Source organism: Berghia stephanieae, chromosome 6, assembly GCF_034508935.2.
Source record: "Berghia stephanieae isolate SIO BIC M18660-M18661 chromosome 6, UCSD_Bste_1.3, whole genome shotgun sequence".
NCBI lineage: Eukaryota > Metazoa > Mollusca > Gastropoda > Nudibranchia > Aeolidiidae > Berghia > Berghia stephanieae.
Genome location: NC_088365.1, coordinates 30,948,289 through 30,973,656, shown reverse-complemented (window position 1 = coordinate 30,973,656; position 25,368 = coordinate 30,948,289). Strand labels below are relative to the sequence as shown.

Genomic DNA, 25,368 nt, shown 5'->3' with positions numbered 1-25,368 from the left:
GGGCCCCATTCTCTAGGGGTTGTTGCTAGCGTTCCCGACACTATGTGCATCGACTTGCGAAGTTTTACATCCACCTTCTCAACGTTTCTGCTTCTACCCCACACTGGAGCGCAATACTCCGCGGTGGAATAGCATAGTGCCAGGGCGGATGTTCTCAGGAGCGCTTGGCTAGCGCCCCAAGTCGATCCCGCCAGCTTCCTCAGAAGACTATTCCGCTTCTCTATCTTCCGGGCAACCCCTTCGAGATGAACCCGATAGGTAAGGCTGCGATCCAGCGTCACCCCTAGGTATTTTGGACGCGGCTCATATGGGAGTGGCTGGTCCCCGACTAGGACATTCAGTTTACGGGTGTGCCAACCACTGCATAAGTGAAATGCAGTGGCCACGGTTTTTGAAGTGTTCATCTTCAGGTACCACTTGTCGAAGTAGGATTTGAGTCTGGTGACGTCCTCGCTGAGTACGCTCTCGAGACGGGTCCACACTTTACTCTGAGTAACGAGTGCCCAGTCGTCTGCGTATCCCAGCCTCAGGGAGGAAGTGTTCGGCATATCGCTAATGTAAACGTTAAACAACATTGGCGCAAGTACCGACCCCTGAGGGACCCCATTCTTCAATTTCCTAACTTTGCTCGTGGCGTCTCCCAGCGCGACGTGGAATTGCCTTTCCCCTAAGATCGAAGAGAACAACTTCAAGGTCTTTTTGCACCTTATGATTTTTGCAAGTTTGAGCATTAACCCATCGCACCAGACCGTATCGTACGCCGCTGATAGGTCTATAAACACAGCACCTGTTTGCTGTTTTCTCTCGAACCCGTGCTCAATATGCTCTGTAAGGGCAATGACCTGCTCCGTGGTGCACCTCCCTTCCCTGAAGCCTGCCTGCTCAGGTGGCAGGGCAGCGTCTAGGACCGGCCCCCATCGGTTTAATAGAACACGCTCCAACAGTTTGTAAAGACAGCTCAGCAGCGATATGGGTCTAACTGAAGTGGCTGAAAACGGTTGCCAACATGCCTTCACGCGATTGCTTGAGTTCACAACGTGACTTTTTAATCTATGTATTTTTTAATTAGTATTATGTGCAGAGTTTTAACAAGTTTATAATGTATAACCCTACAAACAGTGGAGTGATCCTCGACAATATTGGAGGTTTCCACAAGACGAAGAAGAAGATGATATTACATGATTGTTCAGGGAGCATTTCGTTGGATTTTGGCTTTCAAAGTCCAGTCACAAAAAAAAAACAAAAAACAAACAAACATGTGATCACTCATGCCCGGAGCTGTGGAAACTGATTGTATGAGATCGGGGCATGTTGACGCTGATATTGATATATACGATATATATATAGATATAATGTAAATTTTCACTCACATTTTTTGGGCCGAGACGACTCGTTTCTGTGTTTTTTTACACTTCTTCAGTCGGCGTAATCCATTGTACTCCATTGTAGATTACAGTGGATTACGCCGACTGAAGAAGTGTAAAAAACACAGAAACGAGTCGTCTCGGCCAAAAAAATGTGAGTGAAAATTTACATTATATATTAGCTCTAACCACCATTATCGAGCACTTTCGTACCTACAAGTACCCACCAACACTCATATATATATATATATATATATATATATATATATATATATATATATATATATATATATTATATATATATATATATATATCGCGTTTACTTGAGAAAGGCCAAAGGCCGAAACGTCATTTGTTTTGTGTTGTTCCCTTTATGTATGAGTCACATTTACTCCCTTTATCTCTCCAGACTCTCCTGTTATAAAAGGGTTTATGGTACCTGCTGTAATATTATGTTATTTAGAATTTAGTTTACATTTTAAAAATAAAAGACATGTATACTCGGTCACGAATCAATTCAATCGGATGAGGTCCTCAGTCACGGGGGTCTGGACACGTGGGTGCGTTTCAACCAGGTTTTATTGTACTTCAGTTGCTTCCCTAACGATCACAATCTCGCAATGCAAAAGTTCAACCGGATATTGAATTATTTCATCTCCGATACTCCGATCGGAAAATATCCTCAATGAAATAAAAGCCTGAGGAGGTTGAGATAGCTATTGACAATTGATAATCCTTCAAACGTTTGTCTGAATGATTAAAAGCGCTCGGACGTTACAATCATAGATCAGTCTCAACGTAAACGAAAGCACACCCTGTGCTTGTGCCGTCCACTGAATATCGATCATCTGAATGACATGGAGGACTGCTCATCAACGGCTTCAGTTGAGCCGTCGGCGTCGGTCCTTAGCGATCTGAAGGAAAACCAATACAACAAAGACATTGAATCAGAATCAGGTGAAATTGTTGCGCCTTCAAAGAAAATCGGCAAAAATTCTGAGAATAACCATGGCGGTCAATGCTCGTCAGCTAAACAGTGCAGAAAGATGAACGGTAATTCAGGTAAAATCCGTTATTACTTTTTCTCTTTTTTAAAAAACTTTTGTTGAACTTGAACTTGAACAACATTCGTTGGCGTGGTCTGAATGTAAAAAAAAAAAAAAAGATAAAATAAAATTAAAACGCATTTGTTAGCTGCGCCATTGATCATACATCTAGGATGTGGTAAGATTGTGAATCAAAGTCACGCTCAAGATTATAAAATGCTAAAATAATCTCATCTTCTTACTTACGTAACAATCTTACAATTTGTGCTGTCCTCATTTTGATTGTTTTTAATTGTTAAAGTTTCTTATTCGTAATTCATAAAAGTAAAATTGAAAGGCTTTAAACCCACTAAAATATAATAACGCTAGATTTTTTTTTCAGAGTTTAGCCGGTTAGGGTTGATGATTGGGATTGTACTACTGTTTTATTCAGCACTGACACTGCACTCCACATCACGCTGATTCAGATCTCGAGTAGATGATGCGAGTTTGTTAAGATTAAGATATCGTTTTGATATAATATAATTCATGTTCTCTCAATGAGCAATTGGAAATTTGGACAGAATAATAGCATTTTAGTTTTAGACTTATTTTTTATTTCATTATAATGAATTGCAGCATTTTAATTTGAGCAGTGATTTTTATACCCCGGGTACAATGAAACGTTTTCGTCTATTTGATTGCACCAGTTTTTCATCAAGATAGACATGATTGAATATCACCACAAACCAAGTGGCTCTGTGATGGTAAAGCCGTTCTGTACTGGCATTTGAAGGCCCTAGGTTCAAATTCCGGTGGGACTACTTGTTTTTCAATTTTTTTCTTTAAAAAAAAGTTTTTAATTAATTAATTAATAACAATAAAAGTAATAGTAATGATGATAATAATAATGATAATGAAGATGATGATTATAATTATAACAGTTATGATATATATATAATATAATAATATTTTAAAGATTAAATAAAAAAGTTAAAAGTTAAATTAGATTTTTAAAAATGTAAAACAAAAGTAATAAAAATAAGGTGCCATTTTTATGCACTTCCGTTGGATGGAGTATTTAAGATGAATAAACAAAAACAATGATGGGACAGGAAATAGAATACCGCTTTGTAAGGAAGTACGAATTAAAATACGACAACAACTATTAATATAATTAACACACCATTTTTATTTACTGCCGTTGGGGGTGTAAACGCACAATGCAGAAATAGACTCACAGAAAAAAGAGGCTTCTCATCTTATTTTCTGTGAATCAACCCATCTACGTCCATGAGATTTAGATAGTTTTAGATTGTAGTTTAATTTGTAATTAAATAATAATAATAATTTAAAAAATCAAAGGTAAAAAGAAACATGGCACACAAATACTGATCACAATGACCAAAATATCAATAAATAAATAATTTTAGAAAATTAAATTCGAAGTTTTTAAAAACATGATAAAAAGTGTTTGGAAAGTAACAACAACAAAAAGAAACCCCCCAAAAAAACAACAAAAAGACAAAGATGCGGTAAACGAATACATTGATGATAATGATAAAATATTCGAAAATGATAAAAGTCGACGTTTACATATAAGTGCACATCGATAACACGTCAATTGAATGGTCCTGATTTTGTTTTTAAAAAAATATAATTAATAATAATATTAATAATTATAATAATAGATAAATTTAAAGTATTAAAAATATGTCCAGTAACTATAGCAACAAAAATCATTTCTTTCTGAATAAAATAAAGTTTTAAGAAATTTGTCCACAATGGGAATCAAACCCAGTAGCTTCAAGGTTAGAGTCTACAGCTTGGTTTTTGGGATCGTGGATAGCCTATACGGTAGAGTCACGCTCTCACCGGCCAGGCGGTGTTGTCGTACCAATAAGGTCACAGGTTCAAACCCCCATCACCGCTGTGGAAATAAAATCTTTTTATTCTCTATTGTCTTCTGGCACTTTTCTACTCACTTCATCTCAGCTTGTCCACTGCACTACAGAGCCACCTGACTGTTCATAACATTTAATATCTTTCTATAACATAATTTTACCTTCAGTTCAACTTCTATTTTCTGGTTTTAAATTTCGATTTTTTAGATTATTTTAAAAAATTAACTCTGTCACTGCCGCAGGGTGTTTTCAGCTTTGATTTTTATAAATTTGCCGACAGAAAAGAAAAGATGTTTCAGAAATTGCGATTTAAATCCTATTTTATTTGCAGGTGAAAATCATTGACATTTCACTTTGTTTGGTAAAAATCGGTAAAAAATTTCGACTTTGGTGATGAAAAATGACTTTGAAGACAATTATTGTAAACTTTTAAAAATATTATGAATAATTTATAACTCCCTTATTTGTGGGTCGATTTTGTCATTCGAGGTATCAATTTTATTGTAATAAAGAGATAGGAACTTCAGAGTTATTTTTTCTGATGCGAAATTATTACTTTGTAATTTTAGCACCAAGAAAAATAGTCGGTAAATAAATTTGTTTCATCTCTTTGATAGACCGCCAGGGTCCGTTCGTGTAGAATTGTGAATCAAGCGTCTCAAAGTCTTCGACCAATCACAGGCTATCTATCCAGTTGGCCGAAACAAAGACGCTTCTCCCCATCGATGTATTACGCTATTGTTATGCAAGGAATATAACACCTTATTGAGTAGGCCTAAAAGCTAAAATCTAAAAGTAAAAAATATAATTCTGAGGAATTTGAAAGTCACATTGCTGAAATCAGCTTGAAAAAAGAAGTACATTGGTCTTTGTTTCATAAAAATCGGTTGAAAACCAACTGTTTTACGAATAAATTTGATTTTAAAAATTGCTTTTGTTTATTTTAGCTTTTTTAAGCAACTTTTTTATTTATTGGCCGATTTTCTTGATTTTTATATCATTCTTTATATCTCAAAGAGACTAGATCAGTGATATACTTTGTTTCTTTCAAATGTAACTAGAACATAATTTGGCTTTTTTACCTATCAACCATGCCTGGATAATTTATTCAACAACGTGGCGATGTGACGCAACTATTCCATGGCCGTCTTCCACTGCCTCAACGATGATTCAATTCATTGTTGACACGTGAGCTGCCAGAACGACCAATCGTTGAAGGGTCAAGATGCTCAGTAGCCAATCGTTCTTCGGTCAAAAAACTTAAGAACTTACGAGAACAAAAGTTTGAAATTTGGTGATGGACGGACCTATGAAATCGTTTCTGGGTGGAGTTTAGCCATGAGTGACGGTAGAAAACGAAAAGGCGACTACAGATATCAAAGAGTAGGCTTATATCATCAAAGGATATCTACACGATTGACATGGCCATATAGGGAACTCATTATCTACTCCCCCAAAAAGAATCTGAACACGAGAGGGTTAACAAAGACGTACAGATGTCACAATATAACTTTTGCCATTTCCAAATACAGAGACACAGCATCGCTGATGAATCGCATGGAGTGCAGTTCGCATGCGTAACGGAGGTGCATAAAAACGATCCGTTAAGATACACGGTCACCGGAGGTGCATATAAACACTACAAAAAAAAAGAAATATATATATATATATATATTTTTTTTTTTTATATTTAAAAATATTGAGAGAAAAATCTTTTCCCTACTGGGATTTGATCCCGGGACCTTCCAGACCATACCCAAACAGCTTTACCCACTACACAAGAGAGCCATCTGGTTTGGTGTGATGTTTGTTCATCATACCTGCCTATTATTATGGACTGTCGTAATTGTTACGGAAGTATAAGGACAATTACTGACTTATGGAAATAGAAGAAATATTACTGATACAAATGGTCGCAACGTTAAATTAAAAAATACTAATTTTTTTTTCATTATTTACCGCATGCTACAATAAAAAATCTCAATGCCTAGTTGGTTGGCGAATCGACTCATCGGTAGACACAGTGCAGTGTCGAAAGTAGGTCATCAATAAGCATATTATTATCGTGGGGGTTATTGGCAATTACATGGTAAGTTTATTTTACATATTATAAAAGGGTTTATCTATCATTATTTTTGTTTGCTTTAGTATTACTGAAATTTGACAATTAATTACTGATGAATTTTGTATTTCTTACTGAATTTGAAATTTTCAAGTAGGCAGGTATGGTTCATGGTTATTTAGAAGAAAAATTGGGTACAAATAGATGAACAGCAGGGTTGTCAACTTTACACCAAAAATGCATATTTGTGTGCTTTTTTTTTTTTTACATAAGATAGTATGCTTCTTTCTCCTCGCAGTTTTAATTAATTTTTTTATTTTTTTAGGAGAGTCAAATCTTGACATTTTAATCCAAAAAGTTATCTTATTCTGTTTCTCAAAACGGTTTAATGGCATTCTCCATGCATTCTGTTATATATATTTTAACAGTCGTTGTTTGATAGGTTTGAGCAGTTTGTTTCCATTACTTCATAACTTTTTTTCTTTCAATTTTTTGTTTTTAAAGCTACTGAAATGTTTCACCCACACAAACTAGTTATGAGAATTTGCAATTTCCAAAATTACCCAGCAGCAGAGAATTAGATGACAGAAGGGTTACATTTTCAACTTGTTCACTTTTCCTCTAAAACTTACTCTTTTGACAAGCAAATGACTTGTATTGGGGTTGGCAGCCCTCACCATGTGTCACATAGTATTATGTAGTAATAATTAATTATATAGCGCAAGGAATTTGCAAAGTGCTCTAAGGACCTACACATAAAAAGGCAATAGGTAACGAAAAAGGCAAAAATATTTTTACTCAAAAGCCTGCTTGAATAGGAATGTTTTCAAAAGTTTCCTAATATTTATGAGCTCTGGATTGTCTTTGGTTTCATACTTTAGGGCCCTGACAGAGAAAGATTTTTCATTTAGAGATAGTTTACATATGGGAACATTAATCAGTTTTTCCTTTTGAGGTCATGTATACGATCCTTGTAAATCATCTCTCTGTTATGCATTGTATTATGTTTTCTTTATATTATATACGATTTTCAAAACAGTTGAGTGTATTCCTCTTAGTGGGGAGTACTTGTGTCTGGATGAGACTTTTAGTGATCTCAAACTAAGTACTTTGATAGTATGCTGTTGGAATCTACACTTCTGTGCTTTAATTGTAATTCTAGAACTTTTTACGATCCCATTTTACTGGCGCTGATATGACCTTAATGTGTTGCGAGTGCCGTAAAACCCTTAAAAACAAAAAACAAACGTTCTTCGTTTCACGCATATATTAAAGAAAATAGTGAAGTAAATTCTTAAGATATCGCTTTCATTTGAATCCAGAAGTAAACCCCCCATTTGTATTTTTTAAAAAATTCTACAGGGATACAAAGCTTGTCGTACACATGGAAACAGAATGAGTTTGGAGTGGATATTTTCATAAAGCTCAAAGGTACAGCGGACAGCCTCAGGCAGTTTGATGCAACTTTCACTTCAAAAACTGCCAACATCTCAATTTCAGGTAGAAGATGTTATTATCCTTGAACATTCATTTCAAAGTGTTTTCCAAATATTTTTGGCATGACATAGTTTTAATCAACCGATATACTACCTGTGATATATAGGTGTAGAAAGGGTCTGAAATTGAAGAACGGGTTCCGTTAGTTAAATGTATGAGACATAACCTAAAGTTTTAAATGAGCATTGCTGTAAAAAAATAAGGTTGATTGGGTGGTGTCACATATTGTAAATGCATTAAAATTAAAAAGAAAAAAAATTGTGGTGAAGCCTATATTTTGAATCTGTACAGTTTAGGTTTAAAATTAACCCCGAACTTGCATAAATTTTTGCTGTTTTCTCTTAGAGAACATTTACATGATGAAACTTGGGCTTCATTATAATCAGAATTGCATTTCATTTACTGCTCATTATTATAGACTTGGATGTTGCCAAGAGAAAGCATAAACTGTGTTGAAGATGAGTCGAAAAAGAAAAAGTGAGAGAAAACGGACAAGATAAATGATTTAAAAAAAAAACAGATTTAGAGAGTTGTTGTTTATCATGCTTTTACAATTTTTATTATAGAGACAAGACTGTTGCTAGCCTGATTCACTTATTTTAAACGTTAGGTAAAAAATTGAGTATAGTGAGAAAATGTGAGTAAAGAACTTTTTCCATGAACAAAACATTGCATCACGAAAAATGGGCTGGGACTCGAACTCAAAACCTGAGTGTCATATCATTGGATTACAAAGCTGCATAATTTAATATCCTCAATTGTTTTGCCTTTTACTACCAGAAGAAGAGACCCATGTAATCCACTTGTATGACACCATTGTTAAAGAAAAGAGTAAAGTGGAGATCAAGAAGGGGAGTGCCAATCTACACATTGTGAAGAAACGACAAGGATTGTGGCCTAATCTAGAGGTGAAAGAATAATTTTATGATTTTAAAAATTATAATTGTTGAATTGCAACTATTTAGACTTTTATCAAACTTGTGTTTTGTCACCATTGTACCAATGACATGTTTTCCCCCACTTTTTTTTTCTTTTCTTAATATTTCTTTTAATGAATATATATATATATATATATATATATATATATATAATATATATATATATATATATATATATATATATATTTATATATATATATGGGTCAGTCCACCACTAAGAGCCATTTTTTGTGACATGACTGTTAAAATTTCAAAGTACCTAATTGTAAATAATTTTTTGTTGTTCACAAGGTCCAAGGATCATAATATCATGTGCCAAAAGCACATACCTCAGGCTACATTAGTTTTTGTGTGTTTTGGTGAAAAGTGAAAGTAGTCAGCACTGTTAGGAAAAATTACATGGACAAACAATGGTATAATGTACAGGTGCAACAAAAAACACATTTTCCTCCAGTTCGCCACAATTATATTCTATGTTCAACAACCTGTTCCACTGTAAAACAGAATTTTGAAAATAATTGAAAATGTGATTTCTGTTGTCACTATTATGTTAGGAACATTACAGGACAAACGCCAAACAAGAAATAGGTACATTTCACTTATTTTATTCTTTGAGAAAAAGACCTTATTACGGGTAAAATATACTCAGATATACAGCAAACAGAAGTACTATTTATAGAACAAAGGCAAAATAAAATTCATTTTCAGGAAATAAAATGCAAGTATTAACATTCATTCATGTTAGGAACATTACCGGACAAGCAAAAAAAAGAGAAAAGTTTAATATTTCAAGCGGCATTACAAGATTTTAACTTTAGAATGGAATTACTTGGAGTATTCCCATAAAAAGAAATGTATTAGTAAGGAAACACTTAATACTTTTAATTAAAGTATACCAAATGTAAAAAAAAATTATTATGTTTGGAACATTACCGGACATTCAAAATTAAGAGAAAAATTAAATATTGCAAGATGTATTACAAAATTATAATTAAAGAATTAGACTATTGTTATGAAAAGAAAATGATTTAGTCAAGACATACTTAACTGTTTGATTGAAGTACACCAAATGTGAAATAAATAGATTCTGTTAGGAACATTACCGGACATTCGAATAAAAAAACTTTATGAAATAATATCTGAAAAAGTTATTTCAAGAAGGGAATAACCAACAGTAAGAAAGACAATCATTAGTCCGTTTAAATTAAGTCATTTAATATTAAAATAGTAGTAGTAGAAAATTCATTGAATATAAAAAACAATAAAAAGTACAAAACAATGACAGAGCAATTAAGGGGTTACAATAATAAAAAATTTATTTATAGAAACGTGTAACGCCCTCGTGCCGTTAGAGATGGGGGTTGAAGGGTTTGAATTACATCGTACAATGGCACGACAGACAAGTCATCTATGTCGGGCCAAACATAAACCCCAAGTCCTGCTTTTTTCATGAACCGCACATACAGTTCCCCTTTAAGAACTTCTTGTACCTATTTGGAAAGAGAAGAATAGGTTCATTGCGACATGTTTTGAAGATGGAATAATAGATAAATTCTATGTATGTAACAGCCTTTATATGTAAAATTCTAATCAACAATTTCTTAAGCAAAAATTATCACAGGGCTACTTGTAGCAATAAAAGTATGGCTGACATTTTACCGAACGTTCGGAAAAATAATTTCTAAAATTATTTTTCCAAACACTTGGGCAGCATTACCATCTTTAGCTTTCATTGCCTTTGACTGGTTAATTAAACTAACTATTAATTTCGTTTGGAAAATAAAACAATATGAAATGTTAGGTAAACTTCTCGAAAAGTTATTTATAACTTAATAAAAATATGAGTTTTTGTGTGATTGGAGGTATAACCATGGCCTGGATTTTTTATTTTTAGTTATTTATGGACACACATAATTTAGTTATATTTTAAAAATAAATCTAGTTGTATCAAGAAAATGTGATTGGCACACCAGTGAACTCGGGTCTAGAAAACTATGTGAAAAATGATATGTAAAATCAAGTATTTTAATTAAATAGAAAACTTATAGATAAATAAGCAAAAAAAACATGTAAGCTTAACCGCTCAGCTATCCTTGCCTTCGAGTGATAAGGTAACTTATTAGTTGTATCAAGCGACAACGTAAAATAATAAATTTGTATCGAGTGTTCGGAAAAATAGTTTCAGAAATTATTTTTAAGAGCATTCAGAAAGTCACTCCGTAAAATTATTTTGGTACCTGGCATAAAATCTTCACTTCCATAAATATTTGATAATTTGCCCAAACCAGACCCGCTTCACGTTAAATAAATCCATTATCTTTCTTATGCTTAGCTACAAACTGGAATCCCCTCCCTCTTACAAGAACAAATAGAACGTCAAACCCACAAGAGAGAGAGAGAGAGAGATAAAGCTTTTACCAACTGAAGCATGATAAGAGTTATGAAACAAAACTAAACTCACAATTCCTCTAAAAGCCTGGCGACCATTTTTTCCATTCAGGAAAACCTCCAAATACTGGCCTTCTTGGAATTCAGCCGAGCTTGTTGTACAATCCTGAGGGGAAAAGAAATAAAAAACATTTTAGTCCACCTAATCACTAAGAAACTCAAGCACTAGACCATGCTTTTCTTGGCGGAAAACATTTCTTTGATCGAAAGTTAATGTTCTACAAAAAGAAGTAGAACAAAATAAGGAAGGGAAAGTATGTAAAGAAGGATGAAGACGGTAGTATAGTCACTAAAAAGTAGGACCACTCCATGACCCCCACCAACATGTGAACATATAAAAACTTTAAAAAATATTTTTCTATTGAAAGTGCCCTAAACTCCAATAAACAAACAAATTTTTCTATTGCACGATATGAATGTTATAATGATTTGTATATATTTGGACAAATGGCATGATAAAATACTTGAATCCCTCTCTTGGAGGTATACAGCGGGCAAGCACTGACACATCTAATGTCCATTTGTGCCCAACCCTATTCATCTTGAGTTTAATAGTTCTTCACTTTGCACAACAGAGTACCCGAATGACTTGAATGAGGTGGGTTCAGTGGAATTGACACACACAATAATCATGCCTGCTCAAGTATGTCTTTCCACACAAGCAGTAACCTAAACTACCTGACATCACAGGATGAAATCTCATACATGACAAATGACCTATTGGCAATTTATACAAATGTTTAAAATGTCGAATGGGTAATGTTCTTACCATCAGTGAATCATCTCGAAGTTCTTCCATCATGGAATCTGACAGAAGCAATAGGGAATTGTTCTCATCTATAGTTGTCTGAAATAAAAATATTGACATGCATTCAAAATTTGCCTTTTTTGTGCTTCCTTAGTTTACGAAGTATTAGTTATGATCAGTGTGTGTGCTGTCCATTTGTTTAGCTGTTTGGAGCAACCGTCTTTTATAATTGAATTTTGTTTTTATCAGCCAATTGCATGAGTGAGAATAGGGGTGAATCACTAATTGCTTACATGGGAGGGAGAAAACCAAATTCCTGAAATCTAGTAAACATGACTCAATGCGAAGTGTGAACCCTGTATAATGTCACTTATACCCCTTCAGATTACAATTACGAGAATGAGAGGCTAGAGTAGGAAAAGCACATGATTTTATTATAAGCACTCCCCCCTTACTACTTTAAGTTTACCACAGACACGTTTAGTACTAGCATTACCCCTCCTCCAAAAGTAATAAAACAACTAAGATATAAATAAAGTAGTATTTTCATTGTATTCTTGCTATAATTAAAACAAAAATGCAGCAAGTTAATTCTATTGAACCAAAATGAAGCTGCTGAATGAGAGGCTAGAGTTGGAAAAGCACATACCTCATGACTGGTCGTATTGTCCTGTTGTTCATCTGTTGTGGTCTGGGCGGGTGGCACTGCTTGCTGTTTGGGCTGGGGGACATGATCAGGAGTAGGATTCACACTCACATCATCATGTTCCATTGTCACATCCTCATCCTCTGAAGCAGTCTGAAAAACACAAGATTTTATTATAACACATGGCTTAAGGTATGCATGGATTGTCTTTCAGCACACAATTATAAATTTTAAAGAACTTAAGCAGCGTAGGAGTATTTGATACTACCATTATGGATACAAAATTCAATTAAATGTAATACAGATTAAACCTTGGAAACTCTTTTCAATAGATGTTCTCTTTTCCAACTTTTTTACTCAAACATAACATCTTTATGAACTATATATAATGTAATTATCAGTCATTATAAACTAGCTATCTACATTATTAACACCTTGGTTAGTGAATAACACAACTGATATCATGTATTCATTTCAAGGAACTGAAATGTAATACATTTTGCATTTATTTTATATAATGCACTCAAAGAGATCGGTGCAACTAATAACTCACCTCTAGTGGTGCAGGAAAGCTGTGGTATTGCCAAGTCGTCACATAAGCCTCATTGGCACATCTGACATCAGTGTTTGCTTCATGGCAGTGCTCACAGCTACAGGATAGACTCCTGTAAGCCAACCCAGTCCCATCTTTGCTGACGATGCTGTGGATTTTCATTGTCCCTTTCAAAGCAGTCTTGACTGGCAAACTTCTTCTATTGATGTCAGAGCTTTTGACAAGCAAGAAGGATCGCCTAAAAGAGCTGCAACTTCCATCTGCCAGTCGATTCCCCATCGTCAAGTTTTGTTCAGCATATTCAAACATCTGCTGAGCATTCTGAATAACAACTCTCCTGACCTTCACTGATCTTGATGCTGCAGACTTCAGCACTGCTGACTCACCATCTGCCGGACCCTTTCCGTGGCGAGAGCCAAAGAAATGTCTCTGGATTTCAAATTTTTCCTTGTGTCCACTTTCCTGTAGAAGGTAAAACGGATTCTTGCTCTTGTATTGGGAGCCACATCCGTCTGTCCATTGAATGCAGCGTTTCATTTCAACTCCATTATCAGAGAGCAGTTTGTATGTTCTGTCAAGAAAAGATTCTACAGCAAAACAGTCGTGCTTAAGGTCGTCTGAGATGGCAACCACTGAGTGAGTGATTCGATGTTCCTGCTCACATGTATTGCAGATGTAGTAGCACACTGTTGGGTGAACTGTGCACTGCGTGTAGCTCCAATGAGCCGACTGCACCTCATCTTGCATCTCGCATCTATAATTCTCGGCGAAATCCAACACCATTACAACAATGCCTTTCGTCACCCCGTTTTTCATCTGTCTGAACTGACCCCCTTGCCACTTTGCATTGAAATAGTGCATTGGATATGATGCCAGATCCTTCTCCACCCGCTCCACCAATTCTCTCACCCGAATCTCCTCCTCCTCTAAAACCTTTTTGGAAACATGCGCTTCTCCTGACTTGACTTTCTTTAGCTTCCACTCCTTCACCTTGACTGTTTGGTCCATCACTTGGTCATCCACCATTTCTCTCAATCTCTTTGGCCCACACACCTTGCACAACTGGCTGATACACTGCAGCTTGTGGAACTCCTCCTCCCTTTGACACAAAATCAAGTCCAGTATTTGAGTCTTGGATCTTGGAATCTGAGCTATCTTGGCCAGGACTTCCAACTTCAAGTTTAAATTCTCACAAGGCTCGCAGAGGCACTGATTATATTTTGTAGATCTTGCTGGATCAACATTCCGCGGCCTGTTAAGATAAAAAAAAGAGCGGCCGATTTTTAGGGATGGATTTTCCATACGAAACTTTTGGAAAAGCGTCTCCATTGACTCCTCCAAGACAAGCTTTGGTCCATGCCGCCCAACAGTCTTTTTGCCTGGCATGTGCCTTCCGTGCTCCTCTAAAAACGCCCTGACCGCAGTTTCCTTATCACTTGCAGATTTCCTCAGTTTGTTGGAGGAAGCAAAACTGTTGGACTTCTGCATCCTGTCCAGCCTTATGTGGGATAGCTGCAGATGCTTGAGTGCGGCTGCTCGACGTTTTTTATTGACTAATTGTAGCCGTTTTACAATCCTCCTGACAATAATCCTGTCCTTCATCAGGTGATGAACAGATTGATTGAAATTGCTTTTTTGGCCATGTAGACTATCGTACAAATCTTGTACCGTGGTTTCAGCAGCAGCTAAATTTTTTGGCAAAGATGCCATAGCACGGGAAAGTGCTTTTCTGCGTGCACCCGGTGTCCTGCTGTCTTCACCACTGGTCATGGACGCAACAGTTTTGGACGCTTTCTCCATTTCTTTCTTTTTCTGCCTATTGTCTCTGGCCTTCATTGCTTCAGCAAGCTTCTTTTGCCGAGACCACTTCGCCCTCTCCTCCCTCTTTCTTTCTGCATCCTTCTTTTCTCTTTCTGATCGAGTCAGCGGTTTTGCAGTTGTTTTTTTATCCTGAGTCATAACAGTCGCACAATTTTCCTTCTTCTTTAGCCGACACCTCTGTACTCTCAGTCTGTTTAATTCTTTTTTCCTTTTCTTCTCCTCTTCATCATCATTTAGCTTATTTTTTTGATACGCTTCTTTCGACGCATGTCTCTTTTGTTGGAGGTATTCCGTGTATTTGGCCTCGTCTAATCTCATTTTTTTATAATATGCGCTGAAGCGCTCTGCCGAAGTTTTCTTAATTTTTGGTTCATTCAATATGGGTTGGGATGGCGTTTCAACAATGCGCTGTCTCAGTCGATCTATTCATAAGAATGGATAAATAAAATAAAAAAACATAAAAAGTTGCGAAAAATAACTATGTAAGAAGTGCAGTGAAATACTAACAATATGAATAATAAAAGAAAACAACAGCTAGCAATTCTTACTATTCAGTGATTCAATGAAACATTTGAATGCATACACAAATAACAGACAAGAAGTTACCTAACATTAACACTTTTCAGAACTTGCAATAAGCAACAATACAAAATTGAGGAAAACATGGGATCATTACACGGACAATTGCACCACATAGTCCATGTAATGTTCCAAACAACAAATATCAAACTTGTTTAAAAATAAAAGTTGGAACAATGTCTTTACGACTAAAGTAGGCGGTTTGTATGGTTTCACTATGAAAACATTGTTTAAAGTCCTTAGATAATACAATAGCCTTCTTTTCCCCTAGGTTTGAAAGAAAACATGTTAGGAAGATTACATAGGCCGGCTAAAGCTTATGTCCGACGTAATGTTCCAAACAACAGATATCAAACTTGTTTAAAATAGAAGAGAGAACAATGTCTTAACGACTAAAATAGGCAGTTTGTATGGTTTCATTATGAAAATATTTTTAAAGTCCTTAGATAATACAATAGCCTTCTTTTCCCCTAGGTTTGAAAGAACATGTTAGGAAGATTACATAACCCGCCTAAAGCTGATGTCCGACGTAATGTTCCAAACAACAAATATCATACTTGTTTAAGATAAAATAAGGAACAATGTCTCTACGACTAAAATAGGCAGTTTGTATGGTTTCATAATGAAAATATTTTTTAAGTCCTTAGATAATACAATAGCCTTCTTTTCCCCTAGATTCGAAAGAACATGTTAGGAACATTACATAGCCCGCCTCAAGCTTAATGTCTGACGTAATGTTCCAAACAATAATATCAAACTTTTTAAAACTAAACAAAGTATCAACATCTCCTCGACTACATTTGACAGCTTTAATGGTTTCATTACAGAAACATTTTGAAAAGTTCATTTTATAATACGATAGCCTCCATTTCCCTTACATTTTAAAGAACATGGCAGGAACATTACATGGATGTCGCAAACAACAATCCAGTGCAATGCCCGTAATGTTCCTAACAATTGGCCAAAATGGAAAAACTTAAAGGGTTACAAAGATCAATGAGAATTTATTTTGAAAGAACATGTTGATAGAATCTTTCTAGAAATGGAACTGAATGAAATTACAATATTGTTTTCTAGTTATTGGAGCCTTATGCAGGAACATTACATAGGATGTTCACAAGATATAAGTCCCCCGTAATGTTCCTAACTTGAAAATTCAAAATTAAAGAAAAAACGATGGTTTAAAAGCTTTTAACACATTAATAATGAGCTATTTTTATTTCCACATGAAATTTACTTTTTAAAACATGAATTAACTGCTATAAAAATATAAACTTTTTTGTTTTCAAAAATATGTTTGGAACATTACTAAGACTGTTGCATGCCTAAATCCAGTGTAATGTTCCAAACAAAATCTATGTATCATCAAATGTTTCTTAACATAGAATTAAGCATAAAATTTAAATTGAATATATCACATCAGAGTACCTTACCACGTGTTTTGTCCAAATAAAAAATAAAAAGCCCAACTCCTCAGACTTCAAAACTAAGCACATATTTTTTTAAAAACAGGAACATTACACTGGACAACCAAATCACGGCCATCCTTTTATAAATGTAATCTTCCAAACGAATTGTTTGAAAACTACAATTAAAATTAATTATCATCTTCAAGGAACTGGGATTTTATTTAAAACCAGTGCTGTTAATGAATAAAAAGAACATTTCTTTCACAAGAGTGGAATATCCGTTTTTGTTTTATCCATCCTAGTAGGAACATTACATCGGACAATGAAATTACCGTCGTCCAACTTCTAACGAACACATGCTAAGTCTGTCTGTTCTCCCAAACAAAGTGTCACTCAACGCGATCAATCGGTCTATTAAGTTCCAAATTCAATCAAATGAATATAACAAAGCCTTGAAGTAACATATATGTGTGATACGGGTTTTAAAAACATTGTTTATATGATAGGAACATTACTAAACTAGGCGAATTGTTAGGAATATTACATTGCCGAATTCACGGACGATGAGGTTTACCAACCTGTGTAGGGAACAGCCATCTTGGAAAAGACCGGAAACTTGGATCATTCACTGCACCATAAAAAGCGGTTGGGAAAAAAACGAAACGAAACTTGGCCGCACCAACTCTTTTTATTAGAGCCGTCATCGCAGGAACATTACATTCGGACGACGCGAAGCCGTTATCGGAGAAATTCGAAATCATGACGCTGACGCGATAGTATCGATAAGCACACTTTCTATGCATGTCCAATAATAAACAATCTTTCAGATTTCAGTAAATTCACGAAGTGTATATAAGTTTTGAAGATAATGGGTGGCAGTAATTTTCTAAGTCAAAACGGACGACGCAAGTAATGTTCCCAACGCATTTTTTAATTACGTGTATAACAACAACATGGCGTCAGATGCACCAAACAAACACATAATTATTTTCTGTGTGAGTCATGTACTAGGAATAAACTCACGAATGCACTTGTTTGTATGCGTGGATGTTATAAAAACGTTTGTAAAATGTGTGAGTCTGACGTGTCACAAATAAAGAAGAGATTTTCTTGCGATTCATGAAGTAAATTAAACACAACTTTAATATGCTTTGAGTTAAGACATTTTCAAGCTAATGGTAGCTTCTCTTGAATAGACTGTACACTTTCAAATAGAAAAAAATAATGAAAGTGCACTTGAAGGTAGGATTTAGAAAAAAATAAATCAGAGGGTATAAAATGGCTCTCAATGGTGGACTGACCCATATATATTTCCATCATAGCTATGAACACACTTTTTGATCAATGAAAACTGACAGCTAATCCAGTTGACCTTGTTGAACCAAAGTATCGTTACAATCTATAATCCAATCGGTTTTATATTTCTCAGATAAAGCAAGTAACTGATAATTCTATTGTAAGTGATCAGGAGGACATCAAAAGAAAGACTGCCGACAAAAGTGAAGAGAAAGAGAATATAACTATAAGCAAACCAAGCACAGTTACTGAGAATGGCTTGGAAACCAATCATACCATTGAAAAGGACTATGGTAAAAATTGTAATGAATTGAATGTAGAAGAGGAAATACAGAATGAAGAGAAGGAAGGAAGTGAGTTGTTTTTAAAATAACCAAATAGTGATTTTTGAAATTCCGACCACTGCATTGTTTAAACAACTTTTTTCACAAGAATTTCCTCCATTTTGTGAGAACTTGTGATATTAATATTGCATTGGTCTTAAGTTATTTAATAAAACATTTAATTGAGTCGGTTTGTAAATTTAATAGTTTTTAATTCAAGTCTTTTTTTTTTCCCCTGATATCTCAATCGTTAGAGTGCTCTTCTCACAAAGAGTTGGATCTTTTTATCTCCTCTGTCCACCCAGCACTGGATGGAAAGCTGGATCTGTTCAATCTAGTGTACTTTGCTGGAAACTAGTTTTCTATTAAAAGGGTAGAAAGCGATTGTTACTGTCTATTTCATGATTCAAAGATACAGCACCACTCTGAAGCACTGCTCTTTTTAGAGGGAATGTTTGAGGTTTACATTGAAAGTAGCAAATGATGTTTTCATCCCGTAGTGAAACAGGAGAATTAGAATACTAGATTTACAAATTATTCATATTATTATTATGGTCATGCCTTTGTACATAATTTCTTTTCTCTTCTCACAAAAAATCTTAATTCCTTTTCCTAGCTAACCATAGGATGAGGTCAACAGTTTTTTTAAGTATGTGTGTAGCAACACTTTTATTCTTTTTGTTATTTTTCAGAGCCAATGTACCACTTGGAGCACTTAAAACATGACTTTTTTGAGAGGGTATGTGTTGCTACAGATTTAGATTTTAAATATGTAAAAAAGGGGTAGATTTATTCAATCTTTTTGATGTTTGTATTAATCAGTGATAATAATCTTCCCCGGATCAGTGGAATTCCGGGATATTGAGAATTTCTCAAAAATCTTCCGTTGATTTTGCAGTGTCAAAACATTTTCCTCAAAACCACAAAATCACCGTTGTGTCTTATGTCATATTTTTCACCTGTGTTCAGTTTTGTGATATTTGGTAACTCCCTTTTGTATGATGGCCAGACAGACTGGCACCAGATGTCAAAATTGACGCAGAGGACCAGTGGTGGTCTTTGATTTGTTGATTGTTGAAAGGGAAGAGGAAGAGGTTCTAGATTTTTTCTCTGTTGTAGGTGCCTGTTAGCTTTTTAATCTCTCTCTCTGTCTGTCTGTCTGTCTCTCTTCTCTCTCTCTCTCTCTCTCTCTCTCTCTCTCTCTCTCTCTCTCTCTCTCTCTCTCTCTCTCTCTCTCTCTCTCTCTCTCTCTCTCTCTCTCTCTCTCTCTCTCTCTCTCTCTCTCTCTCTCTCTCTCTCGTTCGTTATAGGAGCAATAAAGCAAATTGCGATTGGCTTAGTTTACTGGGGTTTTTTTTTTTTTTTACCTTTGGACTATGGGTTGAAATTTTTGAGAGATTCCTGGGTTGCATTTATGAGTGTATAGTCTGCTTTATAAAGTAAACAAAACAACACTTTCTGGCCTTTTGTTTTTATCAGACGTTTATCGTAATCTCTTGATGCAGCGAGTGATTTGAATCATATTGTGGATCTTTAAAATTGTTGTGTGGAAAGGACAATTCATTAATTCATTAAATGATTACAAAAAGTAAATTTATGTCCAATGATAAGAGTGGATGTACATTAGGAGTAGTTGTAGTAGTAAGACAAAACTATGAAAGTTCCTGTTATTTTTACATTTTGCTTATGTTTGAACCATGGACCTAGACATTTTCCTCCATTTTGACAAATTGCTATTTTCATCTCTGATAAATCCTCCCAGTAAAAAAGAAAAACAAAAAAGAACGTGAGGTTTTATGTAACATAATATCCACTAAACATGCTGAAAGCGCTTTACAAGGGGTCCCAAGCCAACAGCAATACTTAACATGCAGGATGGGACATGACATCTGCAAGACGGTATTACAATTTTGTTTGGACAGAGATAATGCTGTTAATGGTCAGATAATCATTTTTGATTCATCCCCATATGGTCATTTATCTTTATGGTCTATTTCAAGGTAAAATTGAAAATGCCCAGGTATCAGACATTGGTGCCAGGAGTTTGTCTTGAATCTGGGATCTCCAGTGTTAGCGCAACGTCTTTTCATTTTCTCAAAGAAAACAGTTTTATGTTTGGCTGTTGCTGGTCCAGTTATGTATTTTGTTGAAGAATTTTTGAGTGTGTATTTTTTTTTTTTTTTTTCCACCCAGGGTTTTGTTCTGACTCTTCAAGTTTTCATCAAGTGTCTTGGCAAGGACTCCATAAGCATCACGTTTCATCACCAAGGATTCGTCTTCAGATTTCAAACAAGGTTTGAAATTAAAAAAAAATTTTTTTTAAAGGTCAAAAGAAATCTTAATGTCATAAAAAATAACAAAAGAATGCTGTTTTTAGAAAATTTCCTTTAAGATTATCAAAGGAAACTTTGCCTTTTTGGTTTTATTTTAAAAAGACAAGATAGAGATAACACTTGGGTTTTGCTGCTCTGAAGTACTTCTGCAAAATAAACAATTCTGTATAAAGTTTCTTGAAGGATAATAAGATACGGAAAGCAGGGCTAGCTCATGTCCTCTGTCAATGTAATGCCTTATTCAATTAGGTATCTAGCTATTCTTATGGATGTACTCATAGTTATATGGCAACAAAAAATCAATTATCAACTTAGATCTATGTTAAAGAACCATAAGTCTAGGCATACAAGAATGTTGTAGCACTATTCCAAATATTTTTGTTTTTGATCTCTTACTTCAGTGACTCAAAATTTCTACAATTACATGAAGGAACTTCATCAGATACAATATTCTGTTGGACTGTTAACACAAGGTGGGTTTTCTTCCATTACTCTTTCATAGCTGTAGTTGGAAAATGGCCTTTTTTGGTTGAATTTTTGTTTTTTGTTTTTACTTTTTAACTTGTATATGCCTAGGTGGGGTCATTGACCTCCCATGGTGGGAAGGCGGTTACTTGCTATGTCTTCTATTCCCCTATATCTTGTTTTCTGAGTTGCTTTCTGTCTTTGTGTTAGGATGGGATTACTTGGTTTATTCTGGCCCTTGCTGGGGTTCTTGGCTGAAAGTAAAGGAAAGCAGTCAAGTGTATTGTGTTAGTTTTTGATCTCCCTGTTATGCACTAATAGTTATATTTTTGTTTTTAACATATATTGTAAACGTTGGGTGTGTTCCTCTTAGTGGGATCATGTGCTGGTGTTTGGATGAGACTTTTAGGTGATCTCAAACTAAGTACATTGATGGTATGCTTTTGGAATCTACACATGTTCCCTTTATCTAACTTTTTCTAGGGTCCTTTCTTTGATTGTAATTTTATATTTTTTTTACAATCTCATTTCTTCTTTTTTTTTTTTTTACTGATGCTGATATGACCTAAATGTGTTGCAAGCACCATATAAATAAAAAAAACAATCACCACCTGTCTTAGCAAGTTAATTTATTTACCTCTGCTTCTTCCACGGTAATAAACTACAGCTTTTCATATTTAACTCTTATGTCACTGTCTGCTCCTCATGCTTTCCTTACATAGATAGCCAAAGATAATTTTGTATAATGCATCCAAAAAAGAAAAACACAATATTTGAAGGGATTAATTTAAAGCAGTACCAATGGTTACATTGTTGAATATATTTTCAACACCTTTGTATAACCCAGGAATTTATATCTTATATAAGCATTGTCTTTTCTGTTTATGGCTATAGATGTTGTATGATAATGAAAATAATGTGTATTTTTTTTTTGTAATTGAAATGCAATTGCTGTAGGGGTGAACTGAATCCAGATGCCTGTACATTTAAAGTGAAGCAGTCTGTGATAGAGATGTCATTACATAAGGTGTCATCAGAGAGGTGGCCCTCGCTAGAGGCATCTGTTAGAAAAAGTAAGTATCTCTTATCTAATGGTTTCTAAGATCAAGTGGCTGAAAAAACAAAGAATGTGTGCAAGGGAAATGGGAAAATATTAAATATTGAAATGGTTGTAGATCTTGTGAAAATGGATGTGGACTTTCTTTGAACTTCTATAATACTCTTGCTAACAAAGAGGTTTGAACCTAAAAGGCACCTTCTTAATTTTAAATAATAAAAAAAACCCCACAATTTAAAATATTCTAATTGGAGATAGGTACTTTTTTGTAATCTTTGGGTAAGGCCGAAAACTGAGTGCATATGCCGTTGACATAGATCTGTGTTTGAATTTTCCTCTCAGTTCCTGAATAACCAAGAGTGTCTCTTTTTTTTTAACCACAGGAAACTGAATACAACCCTCTCACTTTCAGTTGCTGAACCGAATGTGAACGTTTATCTTTGAATTAAAATTGCTCTCCGTTTTCTACTAGCAAAGTGAAACAACATCTGTTATTTCTCTGTTTTCCCCTATAAAAATGGATTCTTGTGCCGAAACTCTCAGTGCTGCAGTATAAAAACAACCCTTTTATGATAAAAGCTACTTATTCTTTTAATTTTCAAACTGTCTTAATCAATGTATTACTTACTATAGAATTATGACACCTCTTTCTCTTGAAGATAATGTTTTTTTTTTGAAAATTTGTTTTTTTCTTAATGTTTATTCCAATGATTAAGAAGGGGTTAAAATTTTTCGGATATACAAGATACATTTTTACTCATCCTTTAAAACTTTATCCAAAAGATGATGATATTCTCCAAAGTCACCTCTTTGTCCAGTAACGATTTAAGATAGGGCTTCTTTTCTCCAAAACAATAGAAGTACATAATGGCAAAGCCTCCTTGATTTAATCGTAATAAGATTGTCAAGAATATAGAATGAATAAAGCTGACGTCACTGAGCACTTTGTTATTGTTTGTAGACCACTTGTTAGGGGATTAGTTCTCACTGAAATATATGAATTAAGACTGTAAACATTCAAGGTTACACATAGTTTTGTGTGTCATTATGTGGTGACCTCTTACTCTTAGCAGTGTGCACTGTGAATTACAAATCTTCAGTTACATTGAGAAGTAGAAATTGTTGACAATTTTCATTTGCCATTATTTAATTCATAATGATAATTAGAGGTCAAACAAAATAATAACTATTTTATTGAGTAAAAAATTATTCATCTTCAATAACAAGTTTATTCTAAATCTCTGGTATCACTTATTTTTAATGAAGTCAGTGGACCATTCCACACCAGCAATGACAGTAAGGAGTGAATGGAGATCATTGTTTTATAGTCTCAGGGCTAGGATCACAGATGAGTGAGTTTGTCTATGTTTGCCCCATCGAAATGAAGTTCCAAGTTTGAGCAGCATCAATCAGTCAACAATGATTTTGTTTCTTTATCTACAGATAATGAAAATACAAAATCCAATACATGGTTACCACTCCATGCAACATCAGGAAAGGCAGTGCCTGGAAATGCATCTCCGTCAGCAACATCTCCGTCCTCATCATCTTCAACACCATCCTCATCTTCATCATCATACCCATCCAGCTCCTCTGATGAATCAAATGAAAACAGGTCAAGTTGTAAAAAGTCATCTGTTATCTTTGATGAAGACCTCAGTGACATCAACTTGCGAGAAAAAAGAAATAGAGTGGCTGCTACATTCTACAACCAAAATCAGACTGGTAGTAGTGGAGGTGACTCGTCTCTGTCATCATTTTCTGAAAATATTCGGTTCAAGTCAAATGCTTCCCAAGATTTTAATGTGAGTAGTAACATTGATCAGCTCATGGTATTTCTTGCACTCAAATTTGTTTTGAAAAAAGATGACATGGTTTAGATGTGTCGTTTTTGTTATCTCATTCACACTGTCATTGTTTAAAGTAAATTGCTTTTCTAAAAGATCAAGGTTTTGTATTGTTCCCGAGTTTCCTTGGTTCTGTTTCATTTGGCATTGCTGAGTGATTTATAGAATTGAATAATAGCAATCTTTCTCTCCGTCATTTTTATATATTTACAAATATGCTTCTTCATTTTTTTTAAAGCTTTGTTTCTTTGCTATTGATATGAAATCACAATTATCAAACAATGTCATACTGAACATTATTTCACTATTTCACTTCATCTAATTTGTACACTATAATATAAAATCACACCACCATCACCACTACACTACTACTAGTATTACAACAACAACTACTACTACTACTACTACTACTACTACTACTACTACTACTACTACTACTAGACTACTATTGCTGCTGCTGCTATATCTTCATTATATTATTATTATGATTATAAGTATTATTATTATTATTATTATTATTATTATTATTAATAATTGTCATAATGTAAAGTCTTTCTACCACTAACAGAAACCTACAGCTAAGGTCCAACCACTAACAAAGGATTTGGAGGAGACGGCCCTGGTTGTCCCCCCTGGCCATGCTGGCCTTGTTAATTTGGGCAACACATGCTTCATGAATAGCGTGCTACAAGTGGTTGCTAACACCAGAGAGTTCAGGGATTACTTCTTAGGTTTGTATTGATCAACAAATATTAGGAACCCGGTGGAAATATTTAATTAATTTCAGGTTAGAGACACGCATAAATTGAGCTTGGATCAATTTCTGCTTTCTATAACATTTAAAAAAAATTTGTATGAACAACTAGATAAATGTCTAAATCATTTTACATTATTTTACTTTTCCATCATTTTTGGAACTAGAAGGATCTAAATTTGTCACACGAATGAGAAACTTCTTAAAAAAGCAGATTAAAACAAATAATTGATTTTTATTATTTGATTTCTATTTGTTGTGTCTGGTATGGATTTGTTCTCTTTGCTTAGATGGAACCA

At 34.7% G+C, this 25,368-nt stretch overlaps 1 protein-coding gene across 2 annotated transcripts in view; it reads left to right on the top strand.

Annotated features, from left to right (window-relative positions):
- The first annotated feature begins 1,996 nt into the window (after nt 1-1,996).
- The window catches only part of LOC144974845 (ubiquitin carboxyl-terminal hydrolase 19-like), a 42,905-nt gene continuing 19,533 nt past the window's right edge, over nt 1,997-25,368 (top strand). Inside the window, exons 1-10 of one of the 2 annotated variants that reach the window (XM_078918199.1) lie at nt 1,997-2,426; nt 7,718-7,855; nt 8,636-8,760; nt 18,424-18,643; nt 19,306-19,352; nt 20,807-20,907; nt 21,348-21,419; nt 22,369-22,484; nt 23,912-24,273; nt 24,884-25,046. In XM_078918199.1, the coding sequence (XP_078774325.1) occupies nt 2,222-2,426; nt 7,718-7,855; nt 8,636-8,760; nt 18,424-18,643; nt 19,306-19,352; nt 20,807-20,907; nt 21,348-21,419; nt 22,369-22,484; nt 23,912-24,273; nt 24,884-25,046 (1,549 nt within the window). In that variant the 5' untranslated portion in view covers nt 1,997-2,221. Of the gene's footprint in view, nt 2,427-7,717; nt 7,856-8,632; nt 8,761-18,423; nt 18,644-19,305; nt 19,353-20,806; nt 20,908-21,347; nt 21,420-22,368; nt 22,485-23,911; nt 24,274-24,883; nt 25,047-25,368 lie in introns of both variants that reach the window. The other variant, XM_078918198.1, reaches the window with a different exon arrangement.